General features: G+C 37.6%; 1 protein-coding gene across 3 annotated transcripts in view; it reads left to right on the top strand.

The window, feature by feature from the left end:
• Positions 1–15,901, top strand: part of cpne5b (copine Vb) — a 126,772-nt gene that overhangs the window by 65,412 nt on the left and 45,459 nt on the right. For all 3 annotated transcript variants that reach the window (XM_075460620.1, XM_075460621.1, XM_075460622.1), the window contains one exon: positions 11,691–11,754. In XM_075460620.1, the coding sequence (XP_075316735.1) occupies positions 11,691–11,754 (64 nt within the window). The remainder of the gene's footprint in view (positions 1–11,690; positions 11,755–15,901) is intronic.

The following is a 15,901-nucleotide window of genomic DNA, read 5'->3' on the forward strand; positions in this document are numbered from 1 at the left end:
CTTTTTCCTGGACAACGATTTTTTGATGCAAATGTATTACTCTTTTGAACGCATATTGTTTTGAGAAGCAAAACGCTTTATTTTTTAAACCCCAGCCAACTAGCCGGACTACCTTCATCAACACCAAAAACTTGGCTGGAACTCGGCTCACAGTACACAGTAGGGGGTAAGTCAATGTTCATAAACGATATTGCTAGTATGGGATATCATACAGCTTAATGTCAAAATAGGTGAACTAACACTTTAAGTAAGGTAGTAAATGTGAATCTTATATTTATTTCATTGCACTTGAGAGAGAGAAGTCTTGGGGTTGAGCATGAATTCTTGACAAAAGCTGAATGTATAAAAATGCAGAGGATACAGTCGGAGGCAAGACTTTGGAAAGAGGACAGCTTTAGAGGTCTGACCTGGTAGCTCAATTCTATGATATCAAATAATCTTTTTTTCTTTTCTTTTTTTTCTCTTCGCAAAATGTGTATTTCAAGGGATTTGAGTATGTACTTTATACATTATAGTCATTGTGCACCAACCTCGCTGCTTCACTGAAAAATAGATAACCAAAACTGGACTCTCTTTCTCCTGAAAAAGCCTTTTTTTCTTTCTTTTTCTTTCTTTTTTTAAACTCTGGTTGAACTTCAGTTGCACACAGGCTTCCTTTTCACTTTGTATGGTTAGAATAACACCCTCCTAAAGCTTTTTAACATGAATGACACATTTCACATTTATTTCCATTGTGTATTTTGTATTCTAGCTTATTATTAAGGTCTGAAGGATTTAGCTTTACATCTGGAAGTTGTGAAAGCCTAAAACACCAAACAATATTGCGCTGCCCTTAAGGACTCTTTTCTTTCTGTAAACTTCTTGCCCTTTTTCCCTCAGGTCAGACCTCTTATTTTTCTGTGCCGATATCTAGTACATTTTCCAGGCTCTCAGTTGACCTGTTGCTCTGGCTGAATCAATGAGGAGCTATTGTTTGGCAGAGTGCTCTTCTGGAAGGCCTCCAGCACAGTTTCACTTTCAAGAAGTCTAATTATGTACAATAGCCACTGACCTTAGACACAAGTCTTACAAGCTACTTTTTTTGTACACTCCTGTTTGGAATATTTAAATGTTTCTTGATGTTAAACTTTGAGTATTTAATCCAAAAATCTGAAACCCTACACTAAATGGTAATCAATTTTTCCCTTTTTGAAAATCAGTCAAATGAGATCAATTAAATGTTACAAATAGCTATACAGTACATATACAGTACCTTTGCATGTCCTTTATTGGGTTGAACAGTAAAACATTAAAGTGTGTTATTTTCTTTGTAGTAACACACAGTAAGGTGACGACTAATTATATGGGCTCTTTGTGGAGATACACATTTTTATCTGGAAAGAAAAGAGAGAATAGTTTTGGTTCCATTCTTTGCAGTTCCCCATCTCTGTTTCTGATAGCGCTCCTCACAATGGAATTAATCTGAATCATTCAGAGCGGGTCTGTTAATTGACTTGAGTCTCTGAGTCTCTCAAGATTTCGGCTGGTGATTTCAACAAGATTTCCGTCAAGGCATCAACAGGTGGATTTTTTGATTATTGACTACCTCAGAAACACACCACGGTTTGTGTGACTGAAGGATTGTGTGTCTGAGAGGGTAGTCAGCAGAACAGGAGCACCACAGGGATCTGGACTCTCACTGTCACTCTTCACTCTGTACAACTCACACTTCCAGTACAACTTGGAGTCCTGTTACCTAGAAACTGATAACAGGCTCAAGTCAGGGAACTGGTCAGGCACTTTGTGGTAGCTCATCTTTTTTATAATTTGTTTGTTGTAATCATCTAATCCGGAACAAAAACAAAACAAAAGAGATAATTGTGGATTTAAGGTAGACCAGGAATAAGCCAAACACTGATTCCACCCAGGGAGAATAGGTGGTGGAGGTGGTGGAGAACGACAAATTCCTGGATGTTGAGATGGACAGCAGACTAGATTGGAAATGCAACTTTGTCACAAAATGTGACAGAACAAACTGTTCTTCTTACAAAATTGTTAGTCTTTTAATGTGTTATATATCTTCTATACATCTGTGGTGGAGAGTGCAATCTGCTTTTCAGCCAGTTGATGCAGCAGCATTAGAGCCTGCGATAACTGATAAAAAAAGCTGACCTTGTGCTAGCGACTGAAATATTGAACAATGAAAAAATCTGTGTACACTTTCTATCTCAAATCAAGGGCTAATAATTTGTTTCCATCTTTCAGTGTGCATCCAATTCTGCTAATACACAGCCCTCCTCTGTTTAATATCGGAAGTTGAAAAACGCCTGTCGGTCTTTGAAGTATTGTGTTAATGCAGTGTTGCTTTGACTCTTCAGTGTTTCTGATAAAAAGACAAAAAAAAAAAAAGTCCTTTAATTCTCCCATCTTAAGTTATTGCGAGAAATCCTTCTATTTTTCTCAGGTGAAGTTGTGAAAATTAAACTTACAAACTGCCAGACACATTCATTAGATTTCTGCGTTACCTTTTTGCACTAAAACGAAGGAGTGGAGTCTTGCACTCGGGAGGACTCTCTCTTATTGTTATTTTTTCGCTTTCAAATCAAGAGCAAACTGCAAATGAGATTTGATCATTTTCATTTCCATCTCATAACATGTCCTTAATAAATAAGACGGATGGGGATTTTAACATGCACAGCCAAAAAAGAAGGACTTTACACAACAGGAGGCAGATTGAAGTTTATTACCACCTGATCTGTTTTCCTTTCTACGTGTTTCATCATGGAAGGGAATCATTACAGTTATAGTTCTAAAATATGGTATTTTATAACCTTGCATACAAATAGCAAAATATCTTTAAAAGAAATATAGATTCACTGAGTAAAAATAGAAACTCTACAAAGTAAGCTGAAGTGATTGGCAAATGGACAGAAACCAAATTTCTATTATTTTGATCATCTTCCTTAATTTTGCATTTCACATTTTACAAATGCAAAAACACTGTTTTCCATACTGTGCTAACAGTACAATATATCCGTTAGTATACAGTTTTGCTTTGCTGTACACCATCTCTTGTATAATCTAAACTCTTTGGTCTGTTGATTTTGACTTCTTAGTGGCCATAAGATAATGGCCTGTTTCTAGGAGAAAAAATTGATTCAGTTACAGGAGGTGAAGGAAGAAATGAATGGAGACGGACGTAGATGTGGAGTCATTTGTCTTTTGTAAGCTGTGTGCTCGAGCCTGTGACTGACAGGGTGTGAAGTGTCTGTGAGTGTGCATGTAAGACGTAAGGTGATAAAGAAAAAGGTTAAATAAAAAAATGCTCTCACAGTTTCATGCATCAGTCGCCCATGTAAGCAGACTGGTTTTCCCATTTGAGGATCGATTGGAGTCTTTCACAGTGTGGATCAAAGGTTCCCATCTACCTCTTAAAACACTCAATCCTGACAGTGGTGCTAACAGCACTTTCTATCTCAGCTGGAGAGGACTCTATTCATGCTCTTAACCTTAGCATGTTGTGTGCAAAACCTTAGACCATCATGTCAAAAGCATTACTCGTTACAAAAACTGCTCGAAAATTATAGCTGAAACATGAATGTTAACTATAGGAATTTATGTGCATATGCCCAGAGAATCCGACTTGTAGAAAGAAATACCTTGTCAAAATCTTGTTAGTTTCCTTTTGTATCTGTATCTTCTCTGGAATATCCTCTAATACTTGTGTCTTAATCTGACATTCTTTTGTATTTAAGATTGCCAAAATGGTTGACTTTAAATGTTCAGGTTGGCGAAATGGTTGCTTCTTTGGTAATTTAAAGGGGTGACACATCCTGCCTCAAGCTACGCACTGACATATTTAACCCAGAGCCTGATGAGTCACAATAGTATATTTATTGCTTTAGAGATTCAAGATTCAAGATAGTTTTATTTGTCACATACACAATCATACACGGCACAATGTGCAGTGAAATTCTTCCTTGTCCTGCTACCAATAAAAAGATAATTAAAATTAAATATGAAATATGAATAAAAATGAATAAAAAATATAAAATAAGAATAAAAGAAAATGTATAAGGTATCTGAAATATACAGTATTAACAGTATTAACGGATAGGAAGTGGAGTCCAGTTTAACGCTCACTGTTCAGCAGACGGATGTTCTGGGGAAAGAAACTTTTCCTCATCCTCTCAGTGCTGGTTCTCAGGCTGCGGAACCGACGGCCTGAAGGCAGCAGGGAGAGGAGCAATGTTCCCTCTAATTTTTCATGTGTCTGGGCATACACACAAGCTCCCTGAGCACACTGAGGACCACTGTGAGCAACGTCAGATGTGCATGCTGTGGCCACACACCAGTATCACACCTGTTCAAAACCTTGGATCATAGCAAGTTACATGGCTTATTAAAAGAATCAAATCACAGCAGCAATTTTCATTAGTTTATTTTTAATATAAGTGATTTGGCCCACTTAGAATGAAAAAGAAAAAAATCTTGTTGTTCATGAGATGTGTAGTATGTTATATGTTATATGTGAGTTTTGCAGAGTAGACCTTTCTCACTCGAAAAAGAAAAAAATTCACCCATTTTCACCGCTTCTTCTTGTATTTGCACATACTCAGACAGCCATTCCATCCTAAAAGAACCGCATTTCTTTTTTACTTTGGCTTGGTGAGTGGATGTGTCGCTGGCGCAAGCCATGATAAGGGGTTGCGTCTCTCTTAACTCCTCTTAACTCTCCCAAGAGGTCCTGGCGCCTCTTAACTCCGCTGCACTGTTGTTTTTTTTTATTTATTTATTTATTTTTTTTATTAAAGGATCCCCATTAGCTTGTGCCATAGCAGTTCGCTAGTCTTCCTGGGGTCCTAATTCAAAATACATCACATAATTTCAATTAAAAACCATACAGATATACATGCATTAAAAGTTCAAAAGCTATCTAGCTAACCTGCACGGCGCGTATGGGCAGGGCACATATGAAAGCACTATCAATGCTATGATTGGCTGAATAGCGGAAGTAAACCGTATAATTGGCTGAACACCTGTCACTCACTGCGTTATATTGAAAAATGATACAGAAAAACACATTATTGGTATAATTAATTAGATTAGATTAGATTAGGTAGTATTAGATATTAATTAATACGTTTATGGTGAATTTTATTTTATGCGCTGCATAGATTTTCTTGTGCGCTGAGAATGTACGAGCAGTATGCGATTGGGCAGGCGCGCAGCTTAGAGGGAACATTGGAGAGGAGTGAATGTCCGGGGTGATGGGGCTGCCTGAGGATCTTCTCAGCTCTCGACCTGCATCATTTAACATAAATGTGTTGCAGGTCGGGTAGGGTTGCTCTGAGCGGACTACTTTCCTAAGGGCCAAGAGGTCCTGTTTTTTGCAGCTGCCCATCCATGTGGTGATGCTCCCACTCAAGATGCTCTCAATGGTGCAGGTGTAAAAGTTCCTGAGCACCTTGAGGGGGAGACTGAAGTCTCTGAGGCATCTGAGGTGGAACAGACGCTGCCTGGCCTTTTTAACAGTCCTGTTAACGTGCAGTGACCAGGACAGGTTCTGTGTGACGGTCACACCGAGGTATTTGAAGCTGTCCACCCTCTCCACCTCAGACCTGCCGATGCAGAGTGGACGGATGTCACTCTGCTGCTTCCTTCTGTAGTCCACTGTCAGCTCCTTAGTTTTGCTGGCGTTCAGCAGGAGGTTATTGTCCCGGCACCAGCTCTCCAGATGGATGACCTCCATCCTGTAGGCCTCCTCCTTATAATAGGAGATCAACCAGTGGCGGCTGGTGATTCAATTTGTTGGGGGGGCGCAGTTGCGCGTGACGGGTCAAATAGCACCTCACAATCAGAACACAACACACAAATTCTAAAAACCACCTAAACTAGACCATTGTTCAAGTATTAATACAATTAGAGAGATACTTTGGATATTGTTGACCTTAAATAAAGAGTTTTGGGACAGAATAGATAAAGAAATATAGGCTACTGTAATTAGAATAGACCACATGTTATACCATAACCACAACATAATAGTAGGGAGGGATGATGGTTCTGAATTTCCTATTCTATTGCAAAATGTACAAATATTCAGGAAAAACAAAGACCACATTAAAAGGTAGGCTAGGTGTGTCTAATGTTTTGAGGACTAATATAGAAGACTGGATCAATTCTGATGTTTTTAAATGTGCTATAGAAATAAAGCTGACTTGACTTGACTGCACTGAAAAATGGACAACAACTAATTTCTACAACAGAGACTCACCTCTGCAGCAATCCTACTGTCTGTGGTCTTCTTCCCCGAGAGCCCGGCGCTTCCTCGGATGCTTGCTTGATGGACGTGATTGATTCGATGAATTGTCCAATCACGTTAAGATTAAAAATATGGAAAACTCTGCCATTGGTCTGGGCGCACAGAGATGCGAACTAGAATAAATTTTTCATGCGCCAATGAAAAGCTGCCTCTGCTTGTTCGCGGTAAAAAAGTTTGCTAGCTCTCATAGACTCCAGTGTTACCGGCGCCCTTGACCTGGAGGAGGGCTTTATATCCAATAGCAAATAGCAAGCCTAGCTTAAAGTTGAAAGCATTTAATGGTTGCTGGCAGTGGCATGTAGCCTACAGCAGAGTCTATCACACCACTGCCCGAGGAAAAACGCAATGTACAAATGTATAATTAATTTCATATTTGTTATGGTTGATTCACGGGAGGGGCGGCGCTCTAGCGCCCTCTATTGACCAACTGCCACTGAGATCAACCCCATGTCATCAGCAAACTTGATGATGACATTGCTGTCTGATTTGGACACACAGTCATGTGTGTACAGGGAGTACAGCAGAGGACTTAGCACGCAGCCTTGAGGGGATCCAGTGTTGAGTGTGAGGGGGGATGAATTATGGGAACCCACGCGGTTGTCTGCCGGTTAGGAAGCTGTGGACCCACCTTCACAGAGAGGAGTTCAGTCCAAGATCACACAGCTTAGTGACCAGCCTGGAGGGGACTATGGTGTTAAATGCTGAGCTGTAGTCCACAAACAGCACTCTCACATAGTTCCCCATCCTAGTGTCCACGTGGGAGAGTGTCTTGTGCAGCATGAAGGTTATGGCGTAGATCGTCGTCTTAGATCTTTAGGTTGCTTTAGCAAAACTTTAGCTAAAACAAGGGAAACCAAATCAAATACAAGCAATGCTTTGTATTTGGCCTGATGCTAGAAAGCAACTCCACTGAAAAATTCTTATTTTCATGTAAACCGAAAGGGTTTAAAAGGTTCGGAAACACAAGAATTTCTGAAATGTGAATTAAAGGAAGGAAATATTTAACATTCTATGCTTCTTAGATGAGCGATCAAACTGAAACCGATATGTGGCAATTACCATGTTAATACAAACGAACATTCAGATTGACTCCTTGTGTTATATTCTGTCACATAAGGAGTATTCAGCTTACACTCATGGGGGTTAGATGTAGGTTACTCACCTTATTCGAGTAAGTCAGCTTGTAGCCACTGTTAACTTATTATTAATGTGGTGGTGTCTCATGTTTTCTGCAGAACAATACTAACTAAGATGTGTGTTATAGCCTGAAACACAACATGTGAATGTTAGGAGTTTGATAAAGATATGGGTGATGGACTTTTTCCTTTTAAATGAAATTAGACACAGAGGTTGCACTCTATTTACCCCAGTTCTTTCTCTACTCTGACCTCACAAATGCGCATTGAGTTGGATTCTGGGATGATGACAAAGTAGGTGTGATTGGAGAAGTTGAATATGTCTGAGTCTAATAAGTACTTAGAACATCACCAGACAATTACAACACAGTTAGTAGTGTTTGGCAGGCGACCCATAACTCCTAGCATAATCATTTTTTAACAGTACAATCGCTGTTATAGAAATTAAAGAAACCGTTAACAATGCATACAGATGATTAATGAGGCCACGAACAAATCCTCAGATGCAATATAAATTAGTTCAGAATAGTTATTATACTAAAACAAGAACAACAAGAACAACAATAGGATACAATCATACACAGTTGAGAAAATGAATACAACTTCAGAAACGAGAACGAGAGGATCTGGTTAAAATGTTTTCTGATTGGTGAAATTCCTGAAAGTTTGTTCAAATGCGGGGAAGGGGGTTGGTGACTAGTGAATCCACACCAATCCAGTTGCCAGCTTTAAAACTATGACAACACAAAGACACACAAAAAACTTTAAGAAACCCATGTTTTCAAGCATGACAACACCATATGATCCAGTAGTACTTGCCTAATCCAGGATCGGATCCTGAACATCAAAGTAAGCAGCATGATGAACTGTCACAACGAAGATTACAGCACGACGTCTCTCTTTGGCAAATGTGTTGAGTGCCTGCGATTGTGCAACATTACATTGCGTCATATACACGTCTAATTGCTTTTTGTGTCTAGGTGCAAGTTTTCCGTTGTACTGGGCCTTGTTCATAAAACTGTCGTCAATTAAGTGTAAGCAACGAACAATTCTAAATTAAACAATTTTTTTAAACTGTGTTGCTGGCCTGGAAACACAAACCACATCCACGGATCCAAGATAGTCGGGCCTTAGTGGAAGCTGAAAAGGGTCATCTTGTCCTCACAACCAAATCATCTCTGGGGCAAAAACAAAATACCATGCTCTGAAAAGTAGCTGGGGATCACTCATTCCTTGACCGAGACAAATGATGACCATTAGTGGCTGCATTAGGGACATTTTCCCTATCTTAGTAACTTAGTAACTGTAATCTTCTACTCTGCTTCTTACCTACACAGTCGGTTGCAGGGGGCAATAAGCTGTAGTTTTATTGATTGGGTTATTTGGACAGAAGCTGTGCAGTGTGTGAGAAAAAAAAAGAAGTAAGACATTGTAAAATTTGCTGAATATTTCGCTTCTAAATACAACAATGTTAATGTTGGGCTTGCAACATAGTACAGCAAAGTACCGGCCTGCTCCATTTAGAATTGTAGGCTACATGAAACATTCTTTGATGGTAAATTGTGCCTTAGTGCAGGCCACATTTTTTCTCACCAGAAACATGTCTTTGAAGGAATATCTTCACACTGAGCTAAATCAAGCAATCGCTCTTTCAGCGTTACAACTGAATGTTTTGAATCTTTATGATTTATATAAATGTCATTGTGTTAAAAAAAGTACGATTAAATTCAAGTTTTGTTTGATGTTTCAGTGATTCATTTTAACAGTGTTTCCTCTTTTATATCATATTCATAACTTCTCATCTCCAGATGTATGAATACTATTTCCCTGACAGGACAATTCAGTTCAGCCTGTCATCTTGAAAGGGCTAAGGACTGAGGAAATCTGGCCTTATTTCTCAAGTTTGTGAAAACAGGAATGCTGAAATCAAAGACATTACCAAAACATAAAAACAAATAGTTTTTGTGTTGTATAATACAAGAGTGATACGTAAGAATCTGAGGAGAGAAGACGAAACCAAAAGTAACATGAAGTGAAAAAAACATTGTGGGGGCTTCAAAGACCTTTGTCATCTGCGCTCTGTTAAACAAGTTAGATGGGGGAGTTATGCTTTTAATGGCCTTTCTGATTTTCCAATCTTACCATCTTTTATTTCTCTTTTGAAAGTGAGAATCTTAGATTTGATCAAGATTAATTTAAAACAAATGTAAATAAGCACATAACTACATACTACTTTACATCATAACACAGCAAAGGATTAGGTGTAAAGATATGAAGATATCGACAGAAGTCTTTAGTTTTTTAAAAGCTACTCAATCTTCACCAATATAACATCAAAATAACAAGAACTCAGAGTTTATGCATGACATTAAAATAGTGTCATCAAAAAGACAAATGTTTTTTTTACAAATCTGCAATTGGACAACTATTTGATATTGTGAAGATAAATAGATATTCCATAAAATGCATGATCACTGAGAAATGCAGTCAGTTGTTTCATTAACCATTTCTCAATTAAAATAAACAAACAAAAGACATTCTGAAACAAACATCTAGTTTATAAAGTAAGACTATGACGATTTTTTTCTGAGCTCTGGTTAAAATCTGTGCCTCCTTTACGCTGAACATGTCTGCACATTATCTTATGACTCTAACCTCTTTTAATAAATAACAACTCTTGATAAATACAGGAAGAAAGTTAATTAAACCATCAATCAATTAAATAATCAAATTCAACTGAAACTTCGGTTAAAATGGTGTCCAAGGCTGTTCACTAGTATTGAACCATAATTATCTTCTAACCTTGCCCAAGCATTTTTGATTCTGTTGTTATTTTGTAAAAGCCCACCAGAAAGTGGCAACATGTTGTTGTTGCATTTTGTAGTTACATGTAACCAAGACAACCAGCAAAATGACATCCATGATGTCACAGTCGCATTGTAAAAAGAATGTATTTTAGCCCAAACCATGACTGTCTTCTATGCACAAAGTGCCGTTATTGTCCAAACCCAACTAGGAGGTGACAAAGGTGTTTTCGTAAGGTAAATTTGTGATGGAAGGTATGTTGGGTGTATAATCGTGTAACACAAAGCCCATGGTTGAAAGTGCAGTATGTAGCTGCTAAATGGATGACAGGAAAATGAGCAGTGTTCTCTGTTCTTAGACACTGGGGGCATGTCCACACAACACACAGGCCGACAGATCTCAGATCGGCTCAAATGAAGCACACTAACTGGTTCAACGGAGGTGGGTTTATTTTAACTGAAGCAAACTGTTGTTGATGCGAAATCACAAACGCACACAAGGGTATGAAATATTTCAGTCACCTCCAGTTTTGGATGAAGGTATCAACATTGTTAAATCGTTCATCTTACTTTTTCATGACAGGTTTGTCCTAGCTGCAGAGTATTTACACAAAATATTGGCAAAGCATGAACACGCCAACGGGGGAGCAACAGACAGTGGCAGTCACAGCAGTGTATCTGTGTAACAGTTATGGTGCTGGCTCTTTCTGAGATTAAATCACCATCTGTAACTCATGAAGTGCATAAAAACCACATTATGAGATGGTAAACATGACCCTTCATTCCACCATACTTTTTGTCTGTGGTGGTGCTGCATTTCAGACAACCCAAGTTTCGACATCCAGTGTAGAGCAATTTATAGAATGAAGGCAGAACAGTGCTAGTTATTTGCTATTCTCAGGCATTGTAGTAGGTCTATTTATAATGTTTGAGTGTTGGGGGTGGGGTCGGCTTTTCCTCATCTTATATAGTCTGTACCCGTGCATCATGGATTTGTGATTTTAGACCTTGTCTAAGAGCTGCTTTGAGCAGACAATCAGAGAAAAAATATTTAACAGTCTAATTTCACAATTCAGTAAAACACAGATGTCTGCCTTTTAACAATAACTACTGTCTACCATGTACAGCATGCTTCCATTCAAATTTCTGTATTTGCTTTATTCTGACTTCAATATCCAAATTCTACGAATATCTAGATATTTTCCTGAATATATTTTGATTATGTAGAAAGTAAAAGTAAAATTTAAAAGTATGCATTAGTTTTCAAAATATTTGATATTTAGTTTTAGAGGACAATCACGAAAAGTAACAGACAATAAGAAAATTAACATCTCTTAATTCTCACAGCAGCCATAATTGATCAGTTAAAAGCCAATAGTGGGTACATAGAAAAGTTGTTTTCCTGTGATTTCTATTAAGTTTTTATTGTTTTCTCTCTTTCCTCCACAGAGGGATCCCTGGGAAGAAATGTGGCACTATCATTCTGTCTGCAGAAGAATTAAGCAATTGTCGAGTGAGTAGGATGATCTCCTGTGCCAAAAACACATTAACAGGCAAACATCTGTTACCAAAGCCTGGTTAAACAGACTAAAGTGGACTGAACAGAATGGGAGTTTAAAAGGGTCAATGATAGAATACATGCATTTATAGGCAAGAAAATTTCCTTTTGTGTTTGTTACGTTGGTTCCTTTAAAAACACATTTCTAATGCCATTGATATTTATTCAATTATCATTTTGGGTCACGAAAGTTGTCTGTTCATGCAAAAGTTCAATTTCCTATACTTTGATATTACATTTTGCATTTCAATTGTTTTTGTGACTTCAGCTGGCATTTTTGTTCGTATGTGCTAGAATAAATCACGTATAACTATTTTATGTTTAATTAATTTGATGCACCAATTACTTTGGTTAATTTGGTTTAAAGAGTCATTCAACCTAATTGTGTTTTGGTGTGCTCCATAACACATAATAATACAAACGTACAGTAAAGATAAAATATGTATTTGTAACAATGTACAAGCCAGACATGGGTTTTGCACCAAAAAAACTATACTAGGAATTCCTCACTCTGTGGACTGACCTGCAGCATAATGAAATGGCACAGGAACATAGTGGGGTGAGTGCTGAATGCCCCTTAAACCAGCTTGCTGGTGTAAAGCTTTGAATGCTACTCTGGGCTCCAAGCGTGCAGATTACGAGAGGTTATGAGCAAGAGAATGCAAGCGAGTAAATGGCATAAAAGAAAAGAAAGAGGGCATCAAGAAGAAAATATGGAACAATGAAAACAGGAGAACAAACAAGATGTGACAAGATGGAGGAAAATAGGCATTTGTATGCTCGAGCGCGTCTAGAAGATAACAGATGGGAGAGTCGAACAGATGGAAACAGATACAAAGACCAAAATAAGTTTTTGCCCTATTTTCAACTAAGAAATACTCCCCAATTTTGATAAAGTGGATGCATTAAGCATCAATGCTGATCTTTGTCATGAATAAAAAATATGTCATTGTTGACTTTCATCACACCTAAAAACAACCTGTAGCCGAAGTTCATCTGCCTCACTTCATAAAGATGACTAGTAACCGGTCCCAAATATATCAGATTTTGTATCACTCAGATTTGCACATATTAGCTGCAGGAGAATTTACATCATGAGTTCAACTGCAACAAAGACTGCAACTTCAAAGCCACACACACACACACACAAGCATGCTAACAAGTTCGTACATGTGGCAAAAAACAAACTCAAAAATTGCAATATGTGTGAGGTTAAGATATGCTATAAAGAGACAATTATGAAATTATTTGGTGCCACTAATTCAGATGTTTTAAACACAGTTACCCTGTTGAATTTACCCTGTCAAGAACTTAGCAAAGGTAAAGCAACCAAAACTAGATATAAGCTAGCAGTCTTTACTATCTTTTATATTATTAGATAAAAAAGAAATAGTGCAACATAATCTCACATTTTGGTTAAAAATCCTGGCATTCACGTCACTGTTTTCAGTAACATACCTTGGAATGAGCTCTGAGGTTAAACACTTCTTAAGCCTACTATATACTCCCCGCCCACACCTGTCACCATACCTATATGTTGCAACTACAAATTATGTGATGGTATGTGAGTGTTGGTAAAAACTCAAACCCAGCTACATTCATTTCTCTTCTTTACCATGTTTGTGTTCAGTCCATCTATTGTACAATCATGGGACTTCATAAATATGCAATGCACAAGCTCCTGTAAACTGAGATCATTTTACCCTATATGTTTAAATTAGAGCCATAATATCCTATTTAGGGTAGGAAACAATATGTTCTTTTCTTCAAAAACTTTGCTGAAACTGTAAAAAGTTGATTCAGTTATATAATATTTTTTCTTATTAATGCTGTTCTCTCCCTCTGTTATTCTGATATCTACAGGTCATGACTAGAATTAAGAATAAAGTTCTTTAGGTTTTGAGAAAAGCCTGTCCTCATATCACATGTTTGCCATAATAGTCTGCCAGGGTCTAGCAGGGTTATTGAGGGTGATATATTTTTAGCATTCGTCAGCTCACATTGTTCACCAGTCTCTAGTCTTTATGTAGTCTCAAGAGAAGTGAGTAGGCGGTGTGTCTGTACTTTATTTCATTTTTTGTCTTTTTGATCATGTACTGCAGTGAAGAAATGAAGAGCACTTTAGATGAAGAAACTCAGAAGCCATCTCTATAAATGAGTACAACAGTGTTCTAACCTGAAAGAATCTGGGTTAAGCCTTTTAAACTGCTATGGTGTTTAAAACCCAGACGTACCATGAATTAGTTTCTTATAAAAAGTGAGTTGACAAGATTGCAAACTCTGTACTCCAAGGGAACAGACGTTGGAACTGAAACTCGTGCAAGTCAATAATGTTACCTGCTTAACAATATATATACAACTGCTGCAATTATTAACCCAACAGATTTCATTGATTTAAGTTGGCTGGTTTCTTCTTAAGGCATTCAGAAACAGAATATAAAGTCAATTATATACAGTACAGTTAATAGACTTGCTTAGATACATTTTCACTTTAAATCTAGATAAATTATCCATCCATCCATCCATTATCTTCCACTTGTCCATTATCTTTCTTGTCCGGGGGTCGGGTCGCGGGGGCAGCAGCTTGAGCAGAGAAACCCAGACGTCCCTAGATAAATTAATCTGCTGAAATATTTCTAAAGTACAATTAAGGACAATTAGACAAATTTCAAAATGGAGGAGTAAGAGAGTAGATAGACTGAGATTTAAGCTTAGATTTCACAAACCCACATCCAATCGTTTTTCTAAAACAGACACTGGTCAACAGTGTATCTTAATAGCCCTTTTAGCTCTAATATGTCCATCTCTATCTAATATGTCTCATTTTGAGGAACCACGTGATAGTGAACAAATAATTGATGCAGCAAAATAAGCTGTGTAATTTTTTTTTTTTGATGATGGATAAACACATATTGTGCCCACTTTGAGTGTTATTACCCCATTTAACAAAGATCATCATTTGTTATCACTCTTGTTGATATGGTCTGAAGGAGCTCTTCTCCACCTCTTACTGGACTCAGTGGGACAACTAGATCACAGAAAGCAATACAATTTACAAAGGTAACCTCCAAAAGTTGTTGGATTAGGTGCATATAAAATCTAAACAGGTGACATTGTGTGAAAGGTTAATTTTTTCTCCCCCAGACCTCACCACACAGCAACTGCAAACGAGAAGTCTAAAATGTAAGTTAAACAGCAACAATTCCGCAGTGCAGGGGTTGCATCTCAGTTTATCATACAAAATTGTTGCAGCCACCATAAGCACCCCTACTGGCAATTTCTATTGCAGTGATAATGAACAATAAATATCAATTGCAGTGGAGGTGGTTATAAGCTTTTTGTTGTATGTGTTTGATGACAAGACCACCACAGATATCATGTATTTAATTAAACGTAGCAAAACATAAAGCTGATGGGGAGCACCTCGCATAAAGTGTGGAAATTCAGATTCTGATTTAAAGTAAAAGCAAACAGCCATCACTGACCCATATAACATGTTACATTGAGTAATGCAATTTTCAAACAAATAATTTTTTTTGCGATTGTCAATTTTACTTTTACACTAACAATGGAATTTCTGTACTGCAAATTTATCGGTGTCACCAAGTTGTTTACTGTTCCAAATCAGAGGGAATTTCTTCAAACCATTACACTACAATTTTTCCCTATTTTACCGTAAAGCCACAATAGCTGTCTGGCATGTAACTGTCAGACAGACTAATAATAAATACTGAAACAAATACCCCTGTCATAAGACTGGAATACCCTCTCATTTGCTTTCAATTTTTCAGTTATGCTTTACAGATGCAACAACCAAATTTTACACAAGATGAAATAGTCTTAAGATAGTTTTAAGTTTTCCACCATGGATTGACTTTGATGAATCTAAACGATATGGCCAAAATCTAGTGAGAGCTTGAGGAGCGGAGTTGGCGAATAGGAAAAGATGGTTCTTCAATTTGATTATTTTCATGAGCCATGCAGAAATCAAATTAAAATTTCTTTAACTTGGTGTGCTGGTTATTAAAAGTTTTCAAATCGTGAATTTGTAAATCTTCAGTTACACAAATGTAGTACGACTTCTTAACCTGTGGTCCATGTC

The sequence above is a fragment of the Odontesthes bonariensis genome, chromosome 3 (assembly GCF_027942865.1).
Source record: "Odontesthes bonariensis isolate fOdoBon6 chromosome 3, fOdoBon6.hap1, whole genome shotgun sequence".
Taxonomy (NCBI): domain Eukaryota; kingdom Metazoa; phylum Chordata; class Actinopteri; order Atheriniformes; family Atherinopsidae; genus Odontesthes; species Odontesthes bonariensis.